The sequence below is a fragment of the Conger conger genome, chromosome 3 (genome assembly GCF_963514075.1).
Source record: "Conger conger chromosome 3, fConCon1.1, whole genome shotgun sequence".
In the NCBI taxonomy this organism is placed as follows: domain Eukaryota; kingdom Metazoa; phylum Chordata; class Actinopteri; order Anguilliformes; family Congridae; genus Conger; species Conger conger.
In genome coordinates, this window is record NC_083762.1 from 64,217,301 (window position 1) to 64,232,580 (window position 15,280).

Genomic DNA, 15,280 nt, shown 5'->3' on the forward strand with positions numbered 1-15,280 from the left:
ATTAATTTATAGATACAGATTTTCTTGAGATTGTCTTTATAGTAAGTTCTGTTGTTTATATATGGCCCACGACAGTATAATAAAAAAATATTTTTTTTAAATACAGACAAAATGTAATTAATCAGAATATTTCCCCATCGGTTTTAAATATGCAGTTAGGCCGAAACAGCCCCCCCCCCCCCCCCACACACACACACACACACACTACAACGTTGAAATATTACAAAATCGAATGCCTTTAACACTATACTAACACTATACTAGTCTAATGTTGTTGATTAGCGTGATGAGGATCATGATGATGATTATTCTTATTATTGTGATGATGTTGATGCTTGACTTAGCCTACTCTTTACTACCTGTCGCTGAAGTTGTTCAGACTTTATAAAGTAGCCAAGTCTGAGAGATTGAAAAACAGCTCCTAAAATGTAGTAAGAAATTAAATATATTTTTAGCGGCACGACATATCCGAATATTCAATGGCATCGGTAAACAAATGTCATTGTATGTGTTCTCCAGTATTAAGCTTAATCTCCATATTCCAAAAACCACAAACCTGGATACGTAAGCAGCGGGTCTCCTTGAAGTAAGAATTCCGTTTGAATATTTAAAACGGCATTACTCCTGTATAGATGACGTCTTCAGTGTCAGCGTAAGCCGGGAAGATTCTTCGGTGGAGGAGATAAGGCGGGATAAGCACGCTTGTTGTTAATAACCGAGGTAGTCAGAGTCGTAATGGATAACGAGCGCATAGTCAGCTGTGGTGGAGCTTGTATTCGTTGATTTTCGCAATGAAGGGCGCCACCTTGAAAGGGTTAATCGCTTTTTTTATTTGAAGATTTCTCCAAGGAATAGGAAATTCCCATTCGGTGTTGGAGGCAGACTCTCCTTAGCGAGAGTGAGCTTTAGCATCTGGAGTTGTTGCTGCTGGTACTGCTTTTACAGTAGCAGGCTTTTGCCTCAGGAAGGAGGGAAATGGGGAAGGAATTATGCAAGGATAAACCATGTGGAGAGTATCACCTGTCTTACTGAACTATTTATTACGTTTTTATTTTGTAGGTGCTTGACAAATTTACATCTTACTGTTCATTCATAATTTCATAATCAGAATAGGCCACACACGCACTCACACGTATTGCACACACACTCACAATTGTTGCATTTTCCTTATCTTTAATCTGAAATGTGATTAGCATATATACATTGTTTGAGTCTACTATTCACAGTTTTTGAACACATCCTCGGTGATTCTACCACAATATGCTTGCGTTCAATCAGTGCTAATAGGCTAAATAATAAAATAATATCTACAGACCACTAATTACACGAAAATACTTTTACTCTTCTCATCCATATTTATAGGAAGGTACGAGACAGACCAGATGATTATAAGTGCCCTGGAATCCATCGTTCGCTTTGTATAGACCTATCCATACAGACGTTTGCACTGATATATTTCTTTCACTACAGAGAACGATGAATAATGTATAGTTTTCCCATTCGTGCTATTAAGTATCCAAATGTTACTGTATACATGGTATACACGTTTCTATCCGTGACACGATCGAACGGAACCCCGGCTAAACGCTGTCATTTTAATAAGCAGCTTACAGAGACCAAGTTTTACTTGGTGTACATGGTGTAAACGACATTATTAGGCTATTATTATTACTATTATTATTATTATTATTATTATTATCATCATCATCATCATCATCATCATCATCATCATCATCATCATCATCATCATCATTATGACAATGAGCCTACTATTATTTTTATGTTTAGTTGTCGTTGTTTTTGTTGTTGCTGCTGCCGCTGCTGCTGCTAAAAATCTGTATGGTTCCTTATCGAATTTACATCAAAGGTAAAATTTCCTCAAATGCTAGTGGGCTATGCCTGAACAGTGTTTATTCAATCTTACCAGTTGGCCCTCCACAGTTTATGTATAGCCCTTGACACAGGCCTACAGTACTGTATGTGCATTCAATACACATTTCATTCTTTTTCAGATGTTCATAGCTGGAGTGAATTCATCAAGACCCTAAACGCCAGAACAACCAGTCTTCTCATGGAAAACAGGAACACCTACAGGCGGTTAAATCCACAATGGAATTTCAAACCGTTTTAGAAGAACAGAGTTGAAAGTAAGCGTCTGAAAGTGCGGTTTCACTGAGGAATATTCGCAGAATTCTTGGCGGGGCTTTGGTGAAACGACACGCATTCATTATTAATGTGCATTCACCCACATTTTTGAGGCAACCCAAGACAAATACAGTATAACTTATTTTAACAGGGATATGTAAAACATAAAATACAAAATTCAGCATGAATATGAACCGATTATTGAGTTGTTTTGATACAGATACAGACAGAATCGATTGTCCTAAAATAATAATAACAACAACAATACTAATAATAATAGCATATATACTCTGGAAGCCATTCCTTTAACCGTAAGACCAACTCTGTCGATACTTGTGAAACCTTCTCAACCTAATCAGTCTATTTTCACAACCTTCCAGTAACGGTAAATACACAAATTAATATGAACTGGTATGGTAGGCTATTTATTATTGCTATGCTATTACACCGCCTATGATTAAATATCAATTAAACGTTCCGAAGAGGAAACACCAAAGGGATATAAATGAAAAGTACACAAAGTAACCCTACTAAGAAAAAACTGGAATAGTGCATGTGACCGACGGACACGCACATCCGTCAACAAACTGATACAAATCAGTGAAGGAGAAGAAGAAGAAGAAGAGAAGAAGAAGAAGAAGAATAAGAAGAAGAAGAAGAATCTAACAGTAGTAGCAGCATCAGCATTAATGGATTCACCAACAGACATCCATCACTAAGTACAAAAATGAAAAGTCTATGACACATCTGCAACAATGCGTTTTGCAGTGTTCATATTCAAACGCACCTGAAACTTTAGATTATTATTCTTTTTTTGCCAGAAACTAGGCCTAGAGTAAACAATTCCAGAACATGTGGATCAACATAAACGACATAGACTTTTCTATTGTTTGTGATCATTATGGACTGATAGGAGCCAGATCGCTGAAGGACAACATTGCGCCAAAAATAAATTATATTCATATCATAAAATATGTAATAAAAAAATAAAAACATGCAACGCTGCATACAGATGTTTTAGCTAATATAGTAAACGTATAGTAATAATGATACTAATACTAATACTAGTACTACTAATAATAATCACCATCATCATCATAATCTGGGCACTGAGTTTTGAAAAAACATGCACATTACTTACAATGTTTGCATTTTATTGTTGCGGTAATGTGACTAATTTTCCATAATGGTTGTCAAAGCCTTGAGATGAATTTGTTGATAATAATAATAATAATAATAATAATAATAATAATAATAATAATAATAATAATCTATAAGATGTGCTAGTTGTATGGTCTTCATAGTGACAGTTATTTCACTGCAAATGTCCAAGTTCTTGTCAACACACTTGAACTGAAATCAACTGGCAACTAATACGTTTTTTTCTTTCATGAAAAAACAGAAAAAACACCTCAAATACAAATAGAAATACGATTATATTCGATCCAAAAATATAAAAACCTGTAGGATCACTTTGACTGAGCCTATACTGTTTCTCATTACAACCCATCACGAAATGAAAACAGTTGGCGTTATGGTACCCTGTGTCTCAAATGGAAAGAAATGAATTAATTAATTAACCTGACTATAACGGCTAGGGGACCGAATTTAGTATTATTTACAGATTACATAAATTCAGTTCAGCACTAGACACAACACTAGACATGCATCTGCAGCCACTGGGAAATTGATCAATCTATAAAGGAGTACACGTAAGCATTTATACTTGCAATTATGAGATATTCACTACAGGTCATATAGTGTCCCCAAAACGTTGTAAGTAGCATTCTGCTCACTTCCGTGTAACGGTATCTCAGAAATAAGGGGCATAATCCAAATTGGAATTCCTCCCTTCAAAAATGATGTTTTATGAAGCAGGAAGATAGCGGAGATAACCCACATACTACTCCCTTTCTAATGCCAAGTATTAAAGTCATATTCAGTTGGTATGGTTACAAAATCAAAGCTTTACTCCGTTCCATATTGGAAATATGACTACGCTGTGTAGTGACAATGAAAAGGCTCGTGCTAACGCTGTGGCGTAATTGCCCACGAAAGAGCGCCAAGACAGTCACAGTGCAATGATGTACAGTCACAGGGTATGCATTGTTTCCTTTACAGCCAACGTGAAAACCCGTGTGAATAAAAAAAGAAAACTTTTGTGGAAAAAGTTATTTGAGAATGGAAACCAAATCTCGTCCCACAACATTTATAATATGTCGGATTTCGATACAGAAGAAATCACCAACATAGATATTTCCTCTAATAGTCGAATTGATTAGTTTAATTAAGCATTCTATAAAGTTTCAGAAGGGGCGCGATTTAAAGGACAGGCTAAAATATTCTGAACTAACGCCTGGAATGTGCGATTGGTTGCATTTAATGGGAGAAAGCACAATTGCATGGGTCTGTGTTTATACTAAACGGCAGGGTCCACTGCTTTAGATTTATTAACAAGAATAAATCACGGACTTAAATGCCTTGTCCTTCTGTGTGCCACGTGATTTAGAACAGGCCTATAGCTAAAATTGGCACATTGCACATAAATGCGCTAATATAGCTAAATTATATTTTATTCTGCATTAAGATGTTATTTAGTTCATATTTCTAAATCCTTCATAATTAAGCACATAGCTTGCTATATTTTGCTATTATTAATTCCTTGGCACTGATTATACTCAATTGTTTTCCACATAAGATAACTTTGCCATTCATGCAAGTTCATTATATGTTCAGAACCACACTACTGGCCTTGAATAGCATGGTACACGCTTTATCGCAAGATGTGCGTAGAATTAGGCCTATACTTGAACATAGATGAATTTGCCTCCACCTGAATTTTTGGAGTAATTAAAAAATGTGCTCTACTTCTGATTTGGGATCCTCTCATTCGAATGATCCAAAATCAGTGTGAGCGTGTGTGTGCGCGCGCGTCCGTGCATGCGTGTGTGTGTGACTGGCATCTTTATTAATGAGAACCTAGAAACGCGATGCATATTCTTATAGAGCTGGTTGAATTCAGTTGCTTAGCAACCAGTGTATGGTAAATCATCCGCGAAATTTAAATCTTTGAGAAAGGGATTGTGCATTTTGCTGAATAGTCACCACTAAAGAAAGCGATTGGATGAGCAACAACTCGCGAAAACCTTGCTACCAGGGTATATATTGACCCCCTAAAACGAAAAACAAAATACAGATTAGTGTAAAAGCAATCAACAAAAAAAATTTTTTACCCACGACATGTATAATGCTGAACATAGAATAGCCAGCATATAGCTCGCGCCCATATATAGCAAACAAATCAAATCAAACAATCGTATTGACATCTGATGAACAACAAATCAAAACAACAGTATAACGTAGGTATTTCAGTGTCTTTAATGGGTATTGGCTAGACAGTAGCCTAGCTAGGTGTCTTTCACAATCGAAATGTCAATACCTAGGGTAGGCCTACAGCGCTTTTATTGTGTTTTCTGGTTTTTACACGCTTTGTTTAATCTATTCAATTCAGGAACTCCTCGCTTCTCCTCGTTGAAGACATACTCTAGAATTAACACGTCTACGTTTAAATTACTTTAACTTGTATTGTGATTGCTTGTGGACCATAGCCACTGTGTAGCCCAACTGCTTCAAGACAACCGTCCCTCTGACGTCACCCGTTTCTGTGAGCCATTCTGTTGACACAATGCAAGATCTATTTCAGAAAATAAATAAAGAATGAAATATAGAACTGTTTCGCTATTTCTGTATTGGTCTTTAGCTGCTACAATAAAAAAAAGATGATACTCAGAGCGTTAATGCACACGAATATCATGTAGGCTATGATTACAGTAACTTCCCAGATGCAGGCTATGCGAGGTTATAGCAAGGAAAAACACCTACAGTAAAATATCAAGTGTTTATTAAAATCTAACAGGGTACATATGAGACCATATGTAATCTGTAAGAGTTGATTTAACACTTAGCATTTTAATGAGCGTAACTCTCTGACAGCCAAAATAGAAAATAAATAAATAATAATAATAATAATAATAATAATAGACTAATAATAACAGTTGTTATTATTGTTATTATTCTTATTCTTATTCTTATTCTTATTATTCTTCTTATTATTATTATATATTATTATAACAACAACAACCCGATTCCGAGTCTCATAACATTCCAGCAAACCAAACAAATCGCTCTCTGCAGTTTTGCCCATGAGACGTCAGCTTGCCACGCCATAAACCGCGCGCGCAGTGTTTACAATAACAATGGCAGACCCGATCACAGCGTGAAGGTACCTACACAGTAGGCTCACAGTCTAGCGTAAGAAAAGAAAAAAGAAAGAATGGAAGTCATCGCTAATTTAGGTTTTGGAAAAATAAATAATACTGACCGCGAAGGGGACAAAGAATATTTAAACAGGGAACGGCATAGTAGGCTGCAAATAACAATGGATAAAGAAAATAAGCTAGGGAGTAGGTAGACAGCACTAGGGGATTCTGTGTTGAAGAAAAGCTCCCGGAATTCACATTATGTGATGATTATCGAATAGAATATGTGGAAAGCTCTTGAGAGTAAAGGGGTTTTAAGAAGTGCGAAACTTTCACAGAAAGCTTTTGGAATGACTAGCATAGCCTATCATGTAGCGCGCAAACAAGAACACCACCAGTCTGTATAATCAGACAATAGTTCTATTTAGTTGGTGCACAAATAAATGGTAACAGGCATACAATAGCTGCTACGTAAGAACTGATAGATCAACACCACACCTAGATAAACATTATTGGTACTTTCTTTTTTGTACAATGCTTCACACACATACATACACGCGCACACACACAAAGAAAAGTTTAAATCAGACGAGACCATGATGGTACCGATGAAGTCTTAATGACACACAGCAGTAAATGGATGCAAAATTATCCTTGCAGCAGAACTCAAATGTTATAGAAAACACCACGACACTGGTTGTACCTTGTATTAGGCATAAGAAAGCACAACGTGAAATACCTATCATAAGACTGACATCAAACAAAGATTGAACGTCTGTGCAGCCGAGCTAGGTATACATTTACTGTATAAGCCTATCTGTTAAAAAATAAAACCCGGCATTAGGCCTGCATCACTGTAATACAGACAAATAAACAACAACGAGAGTAGCCATGGTCATGAAAAAACGCGCACAATCAATAAATTGACTGAAACGAATACTTCAAGTGTTTTCGAATACATTTTAGGTCGGAAATTATTATTTTTGATTGGCAACATTTGGCAGATGTTTCCAGATTATGAATATATATGTGCTATTCTGCATACATATACGAAGCAGAACATTTTAATGAAAAAAACAACCTTTTATTGGTTTGATTCTTTGTGCGCGCATGTTTTTTAAAACATGTATCTTTACTCAAACAAGAAATAATAAAGTTTTTAAAAATCCAAAATAGAAATAAAGGTCACGGGGTCAAGAATGAAAATCGTTAGCATGTAACCGAGTCCTATTTCAGGAAAAATAAACACCCGATAAACACACAATGCGGTAGAAATGTATTTAAACACATTGTTTCGTGTAGCTAATTATGTCCTGCACATATTAAATATAAATCTGAGCTACCACATGCAACACACAACCACGTTATTTCATTCTAAGAAATTTATTGTTCTCAATCATCTCTGACGGAATCACTACTGAAATTAAATTACAATCAAATTATCACATCAAAATATACCCTTATTACCTAACAACTGTCCATGTCAGTTTCTGTTGATTTTGTGCTCCTTTTTAAAATAATAATAATACAAAATGAAACAAAACGTATAAGGACAACAACAAAAACAAGAAAAAAAAAACATCATACAAGGTCTTGGGAAAAATAAATTACCGTTCGCAACAGTCCAGAGTTATCCCCAATAAAATATTAAAACAAGTCATTTTGATGAAAAATATAAAGTAAATAATTCAGATCAGTATCTGATCTAAGGAATCTATATTGCCGACTTTACAGAGTCTGATTATTAAAACCTACCAAAGAACACTGCTTGGAAATGGCAGCGTTATCATAGTTACATCCAAAGCACCCATTCAGTCACGCTTGGCAACGGATTTTCGGAGAGGAATATTTCAGATAAGTGCAGTAGCAGATATTCAGTCATGTTGTTGTTGTTGTTTTTTTTTTGTTTTTGTTTTTTTGTTTTTTTACTTTTTTGTTCTTTTAAAAAAATCCATTTAAGGGGGTCGGTCCACAAAATAAAAGACACTTTTGAAAAGATGCGATCTTTCAGATCAGACAGAGCAAAGAGTCATAAGAGTTTTTTTTTTCTTCTTTTTTTTTTTGGAAGGGGGGGGGGGGGGGTCTCCAATCCCTTTTTGTTTGGAATATTAAACCATGCGGTCCTCTTGGTACAATATGTGCGAAGCTTCGTGGATTCCACTTTTCTTCGTTCTGTAGTCAGCGTACAATTTTGTCTTTGTATAAGCTTGGATTTTAAGTCCCTTCTTGCCTTTTTTTTATGCGTAAAATGCCTGCTTCTGTTGTCTCAAAACACATCAATTACACGGTAAATAGAAGGTGAATTTGAAATATAGTCATTTCTTACACTTGGTTGTGTTTTTATTTTTTATTTTTTATTTTTTCGTGTTCATGTTAGTGCGCCAAAATTACCTGATGGAACGAACTTGTTGGTGTCACCCTCTGGTCGCATGGTTCACTCGGCCCAGTTACACTCGCATCTTTTAAGTAATCTACTAAAAAGTGTCCCTGAAAGAAAGAGGAGACAGAGCCTTTTAGTTAAGACATTTGAGGGCCTGGGTGCAGGTTATCGCTGCGTTTCTGGGGTGGGGTTGGGGAAGGGTGTTCTTGATTTTCTGGTAAAAAATATAAAACACATCTGCAGTCTTATTTATATTCCCTCACAATCACAGTATCAAAAATGTTTTGTTTTGTTTTTTTTTCTTTCTTTCCTTTCTTTTCTTTTTTTCTATCTTGGCGATAGTCTGTGTCCTATCAGATAATTCACATATAAAACATTTTAGGCTTGTCTACTGTTCTATGTCTCACTGAACATTCGTTTGCAGTCCATGGCGGGGGGCGGCGTATCTGCACTCACATTGCCGACCTGAGAGTACACATCCTCCGGCGTCTGCGGCACTCCCGGGGGCGTCATCCTTTTCTCTTTCTGCCTCCGATTGCAAAACCAGACTCTCACCACTTCTTTCTCCAGCTGCAAGCTGTCAGCCAGAGAGGTTATCTCCTGGGCCGAGGGTTTTGGACATTTCAAGAAGTGACTTTCCAAAGCCCCCTTCACACTCACTTCGATGGAGGTGCGCTTCTTTCGTTTCCTGCCTTGCGCCGCTATCTTGTCGATGCTAGTGGGACTCCCGGTGGACGAATCAGCTTCCTCAAGCCATTTATTCAATAACGGCTTCAGCTTGCACATGTTTTTGAAGCTCAATTGGAGCGCCTCGAACCTGCAGATTGTGGTCTGAGAGAAGACATTCCCGTACAGCGTCCCCAAAGCCAAACCGACGTCCGCCTGGGTGAAGCCCAGCTTGATCCGGCGCTGTTTGAACTGCTTGGCGAACTGCTCCAGGTCGTCGGATGTCGGCGTGTCCTCGTCTGAATGCGGGTCGTGGCTGCTTACTCCGCCGTGGTGCTGCTGTTGATGGTGCTGATGCTGGTGGTGGTGATGGTGGTGATGGCTTCCGTGGTCGAGCTCCGGGGTATCTCCTCGCACCAAACTCGGATGCACCAAGCTCTGACTTCCCGGTGGACTTAGCATCCCGTTCACTGTGAAACCGCCAGGCTGGGAATAAATCAGCGACTGTTGCTGCTGCTGTCCACCCGCTAGCGAAGGGATGTGAGCCGCAGTGGTACCACCCCAAGCTCCTGGGTGTGTCTGGTGGGAACCAAGATGTGGGGGCCTGTGATGTAGCGCGGTGCCTGTGTGTAGATCGTCCCTGCCCGAATTATTTTTGACGTCCTGCTGCTGAGGGCTGCCCGTCATTCCAACGGGACTGGACGACCAAGGGGACCCGGCTTCTGCTGCTGCCACGGCGGCCGCAGCTGCAGCGGCGGCGGCGTGAGGCAGCGATGTCACCCACTGATGGGCATGGCTCAGCATATGACCCCCGTTGCTCGCCGCCATGGCACCCTGCATGAAGTCGCTCTGCACCATCTTTACTGTGGGATCTCCCCTGTACCCGCCGGACACCGAGGTTACGGCAGCGCTGCCCGGCTGCATACCACCGCCTCCAGAGTCAGAATGGACGATCGAGCCTGACGATAGAATACTATTGCTGGCCAGATAGGGGTTGGAAGCCGCAGTGGCCATTCCGTTAACCCTTATGAATATGTCTCTTTATTATCCCCCCCTCCCTCGTTTTATCTAACTTTCTTTTTTCAAGCAGACAAATCCTAATCCATGAATTATTCAAACTTTAAAAGTCTGGATAGTGTTCTGGCTCATACCATCGACTTGTTGTTGAAAACCAAAACGGAGGAGGACAGAAAACGAAGATTTTTGAGTTTCGTCAAATCCGCTTGGTTTCGTTTCACAAATTCATATATTTAGTAAACTAGATGAATAGGTATAAAATGTAAAGAGGAACAAGGATCCACGTTGATAAACGTTGATGAAAGTCTGCACTTAGAAGTCCTTTGATACCCAGAACAGTCTTCTGAAAAGTTTGTTTTCAAAGGTTTAAATAAAATCGATTTTTTTTTTGTTTTGCCTGCAAACTTTTAGTGGCTTGCAGCTTTTTGCACCCTCCACCCAAAAAGCGGAATCCCTTTTGAAGTTCCTCCTTGCTGAATGAAAAAAATATATATCGATGAAGGATCCTTTGCTCGTTTGCGATTTAGCCGCCAAGATTTTTCCTTCTTGTTTTGTTTTCCCCTTTCTTTAGCGTGTTCTTTTATTGTGCTGCAGACGCGTTCTCTTTGTTCTGTTTTGATGTATTTAAAGCTGCAAACCCCACTAACTCCAGCTGAAGTACAATCCGGTATTGCAGTGCACGGTGATGGTTGCAAGCTTTCTCTCTCATTCGCTCGCTCGCTCTCCCCCTCTTCCTCTCTGACAGTTCTCTCCGTTCCCTCCCTCAAAGCTCGGGGACACACGAATGTTTACCCTTTGCCAAGCGTGCGCACACCGTCCACATCTTTCCCCCAAATAGGAGGAAGTCGAGTCCAAGACTCCCGTTGATTGGTTACCAGCAGCGCGATTGACAGCTCTAGAAAGCCCAGCTTCAGGCGCACAGACCCCCCCTTCCGGCCGTTCCAATTGGCTGGTTTTTAATTTAGTCATAAATAAATAAATATATAAAAGTGGAAAAAAAATAAATAAATAAAAAAGAAGAAAAAAATCAGTCGAGCAGGGGCAATATGTCCCGGATCCTTTAACTCTTCATGAACTGCGAGAGAAAGTCTGAGCAAACAAGGGGATCATTAAAAGGATGCAACCTATATGATTAACCAAAATCATTATATTGGTAATGTTTATGTATGAAGGAAATTATTTATTCACAAGTAAACATAACCTTGCCACCACCTCGCTAAATCACCAGAGACATAATATATAAATAACTACTTGTTATGGCGTGATGACAAACGTGTTTGTGGTAGAAAGATAATGCACAAAGAGTAGGCTCCAAGCTTAGTGGAAGAGGATAGAGTCAAGTGTGAATAGAGTGGGACTCTAAATAGTAATTATTGTCTAGCCAACGGATTTCACGTGTCTACAACTTATGATTATATTATTATTATTATTATTATTATTATTATTATTATTATTAGTAGTAGTAGTAGTAGTAGTCGTAGTCGTAGTAGTAGTAGTAGTAGTAGTAGCAGTAGTAGTAGTAGTAGTAGTAGTAGTATAATTATTATTAGGATGTACCTTTCTGAGTTCGTTAATCGTTCAATTAATTATTAAATTCATTCACATGGAGGGTATTGTAATTTCAAAGACAACTACGATGGTATTAATGGTGCATAATAATAGAACGGCAAAGGATTCAGGCGTCCCCATTCACCGTATGTAAGGTTAACGTTCTTCATAAAAGCTCGGCTTCTGAGGAGTTAACAGAAAGCGAGGAGTTTGAGAGATGCTTCCAAGCGGAAACGCAGCACACAGGCAACATCGCTGAACCACGGAAAAAGAGAAAGTGGCAACCAAAACAAGGGCAAATTGAACAGTCCTTTGGGGATTTACAAGGAAAAAGTCCCACTTTTATCTCCGAGTAACTGAACCTATGACTGCCACGCCAAAACCTAGAAATAAAACTTTTCACTCTCTCAAATGTATCACGAGAAAGGGAAAAGTCCTGTCAGTATACCCCCGCAATTTATGGATTGATCCAAAGCTGTAAATGAACGCCAAATACGTTGCAGGCTAGAACCATTCTTAGTTGATGCACGCTCCATTTGCGTGGTACATAGGCGAGCGAGAGGGCGCACAGAATTTACATAGGATGCAAGGAAGCTAATTTTTGCGCGTCAGGGGACCATTCGCACTCTGTGTGTTCAGAGTAAAATTACAGTAAAGCAAAGCTTTAAGGCTTTAGGGTGGATAATGGCAATATGACCCTTGTCATGGTTACTCCGAGACATTACTATTCCGGAATGTGCACGTCTTTCTAAAGAGGATGAAACACACATTACATTGAACAAAACGTAAATAAAGGCAAAATCTTATTTCAGTATTCGCTGTAATCCCATGCTTTCCTCCACAGCATATTCTATTTGAACCAGTATGTAAAAGGGAGTGGGTCTCCTGGATTTGTATACATAAAATACAGACTATAGGGCCGGTGCCACGGGTCCATCTTTTCATTTATATCGAGTGAGGGTTTTGTCTAAATTACCGCTATGCTTTTCGCAGTGCGCCCTTTCAAAGGGCGTCTAAAGCGGTCCACTGAAACATGAGCGAGACTGTGGAAAAAAAGTCACATTTCTTTCAAATCAGTGAGAAGGAGAATATGTATATATTTTTTCAGACCTTCAATTTTCAAGTTCTGCCTTTCAGATGTTTCTCCATTAAAGTGATGCAATACTTATTTATTGGTTTATTTTGTGGGGTCTCCGCGTTCCCTGCTGTGGGGTTCATTTGTTTTGTCTGCAGAAACGAAAGGGGAAAAATCTCCAAGTATAACAAGAGACGAACAGTTAGTGCTGATTTTCATTTGCATAAATTTTCATATATTTTAGTGAAAATAATAGCGGAGCCAAGGAGAGCTCAGCTCAGTTGTGTCAGAGGGAAGGAAAATCTTAGGACGGACCGTTTCGAAGGAGGGCAGGCAGATAACTCCAGTCATTAATTAAAGCTAAATAGAAAATGAATACTTCCCGTTTTCCTGAGTATTCGGGGATTTAGCTACAGATGGTAAGTACGCATATTGCTTTGGTTTTGATATATTGTCTTTACGGGTTGTGGGCTGTACGTTGTAAAATATGGACACAGAAACGTTTTGACCAAGGATTATATTGGGAACAACACACTACAATATAACAATTGTAATAGGCAAACATAGCTATATTAAGCAATACCTAAACAATGGTATGCAACGATACTATTTATGTATGTATGCATGTATCTGTGTGTGTGTGTGTGTGTGTGTGTGTGTGTGTGTGTGTATGTGTGTGTGTGTATGTATATATATACATACATACATACATACATACATACATGGGTGTGTGTGTGTGTGTGTGTGTGTGTGTACATACATACATGCAAACTAAAAGTCGATATGTAGGCTACTTTCTGTTGGCTTTCGTTTGGAGCCTCGGGTTTATAAATAGCGAACAGGTTGAGCAGAGCACTTTTGTAGTGAATGTCCACTGGCGAAAGCGCAATCAATCACGTCTTCGCTGGGCACACTTCGTGCGAATTCACCGGAGGAGTCGCTTACAAGTGAATTTCAAGTTGTGAACGTAGCCTATATAGATCACTTACTGCTGTTCTTTGAGTTTGTTAATAAGTTTCTTAACTAAATCTACCGAACATAACGGTAGTTCTACTGTCAAAACTACAAAACGACATGCTTTTTAATACTGACCAGCAGGCCTCATTAAAATAGGCGCTATACTAATATATCACTTGCAGGATTTATACCCGCACCATGTGCATTCGGTAGCCTAAATAATTAAATGCATGAGGCCGTATAGATGATCTACACATGGTGGAACCTAACTACATTTTATAAACCTTTTAAGCTTTTGTAGGCTATATTTGCTACAGGGTCACTGGCCACTCACAGAGCCACGAGGGACTTACCCAGACTACAAGAGATAAGGAGGGCGTTCGTTCTGATTGTACTTCTTTCTTGGTGAACACAATTTCAACGATTAATGACAATTTCTACCAAAGAAGTATATTCTTTGTAGCCTACCTCGCGACACTACACTTCAAGGCGATGTTCTCAGAAGTTGTCATATATTAGCCTGCGTACACGCGCGCCGAGCGGACACTTTGTAGTTGATTTTGAGTTTGTTCACTTTCTCGGTTTTTCTCACGGGTTAACTTTGTGTGCCCTTTTTGGCGCAGATGCCACCTCGCACAGCCCCGCGAAGATCGTTTGTTTCATTGATGAGGAAACATTTCTGAACCCAGCATTACGGTTGCCATGGTGAGCCGAATAAAAGAGGGAACACTAGTCGCATTAAGCTATATGTTTGTGCACTGGAGTCGAGATGAAAGGACTCCCGGAGAAGCCAAGATGATTTTGCAGACATCCAAACTATGAAACCAAACTCGCTCCTGTGTTAGAAGAATATTTGCTCACAATGTCTTGGTCCTATTACAGCGATAAATGAATTATCGCCGTTGCAGGTGTAATAATAGATTTAAAAAAACTTAAAAAAGAAAAGAAAACCTTATATTCGTTGTTTATTAGTGTTGAGAATGGGAATGTTACCAGCAGGGGTCGCGCTTTCTTGCGATCCCAACAGTGGTGAGTAGTAATGGGAGTATTGTGCAGTTTATGACGTTTTGTTATTTGCTTTTTGAAAAAATACAACTTTGTAAACATGAAGTGAACAATAAAACATCGACAGAAATATTTCACATTTATAAAACAAACCCATGTAAGAGCAATGTGATTTGCCCCAGGATAATATTGAAGCACTAATTTAGAATATTTGCGAAGACATAGTTT

General features: G+C 38.8%; 1 protein-coding gene across 1 annotated transcript; it reads right to left on the bottom strand.

The window, feature by feature from the left end:
• Positions 1–7,512: 7,512 nt before the first annotated feature.
• On the bottom strand, positions 7,513–11,219 carry LOC133124271 (POU domain, class 3, transcription factor 3-B). Its single transcript, XM_061235316.1, has 2 exons — positions 9,241–11,219; positions 7,513–8,891 (listed from the first exon to the last, which is right to left on the bottom strand). Exons 1-2 carry the CDS (start codon positions 10,462–10,464, stop codon positions 8,778–8,780), a joined length of 1,338 nt encoding a protein of 445 aa, XP_061091300.1. The 5' UTR covers positions 10,465–11,219; the 3' UTR covers positions 7,513–8,777.
• Positions 11,220–15,280: the final 4,061 nt, after the last annotated feature.

Bases quoted from the DNA above. Each gene is read 5' to 3' on its own strand.
- LOC133124271 (XM_061235316.1), bottom strand. From the start codon at position 10,464: ATGGCCACTGCGGCTTCCAACCCCTATCTGGCCAGCAATAGTATTCTA. The intron at 8,892-9,240 runs GTGAGTGCAGAT...TCTTTCTTTCAG, and splicing joins TGTACTCTCAGGTCGGCAAT to GGACACTTTTTAGTAGATTA.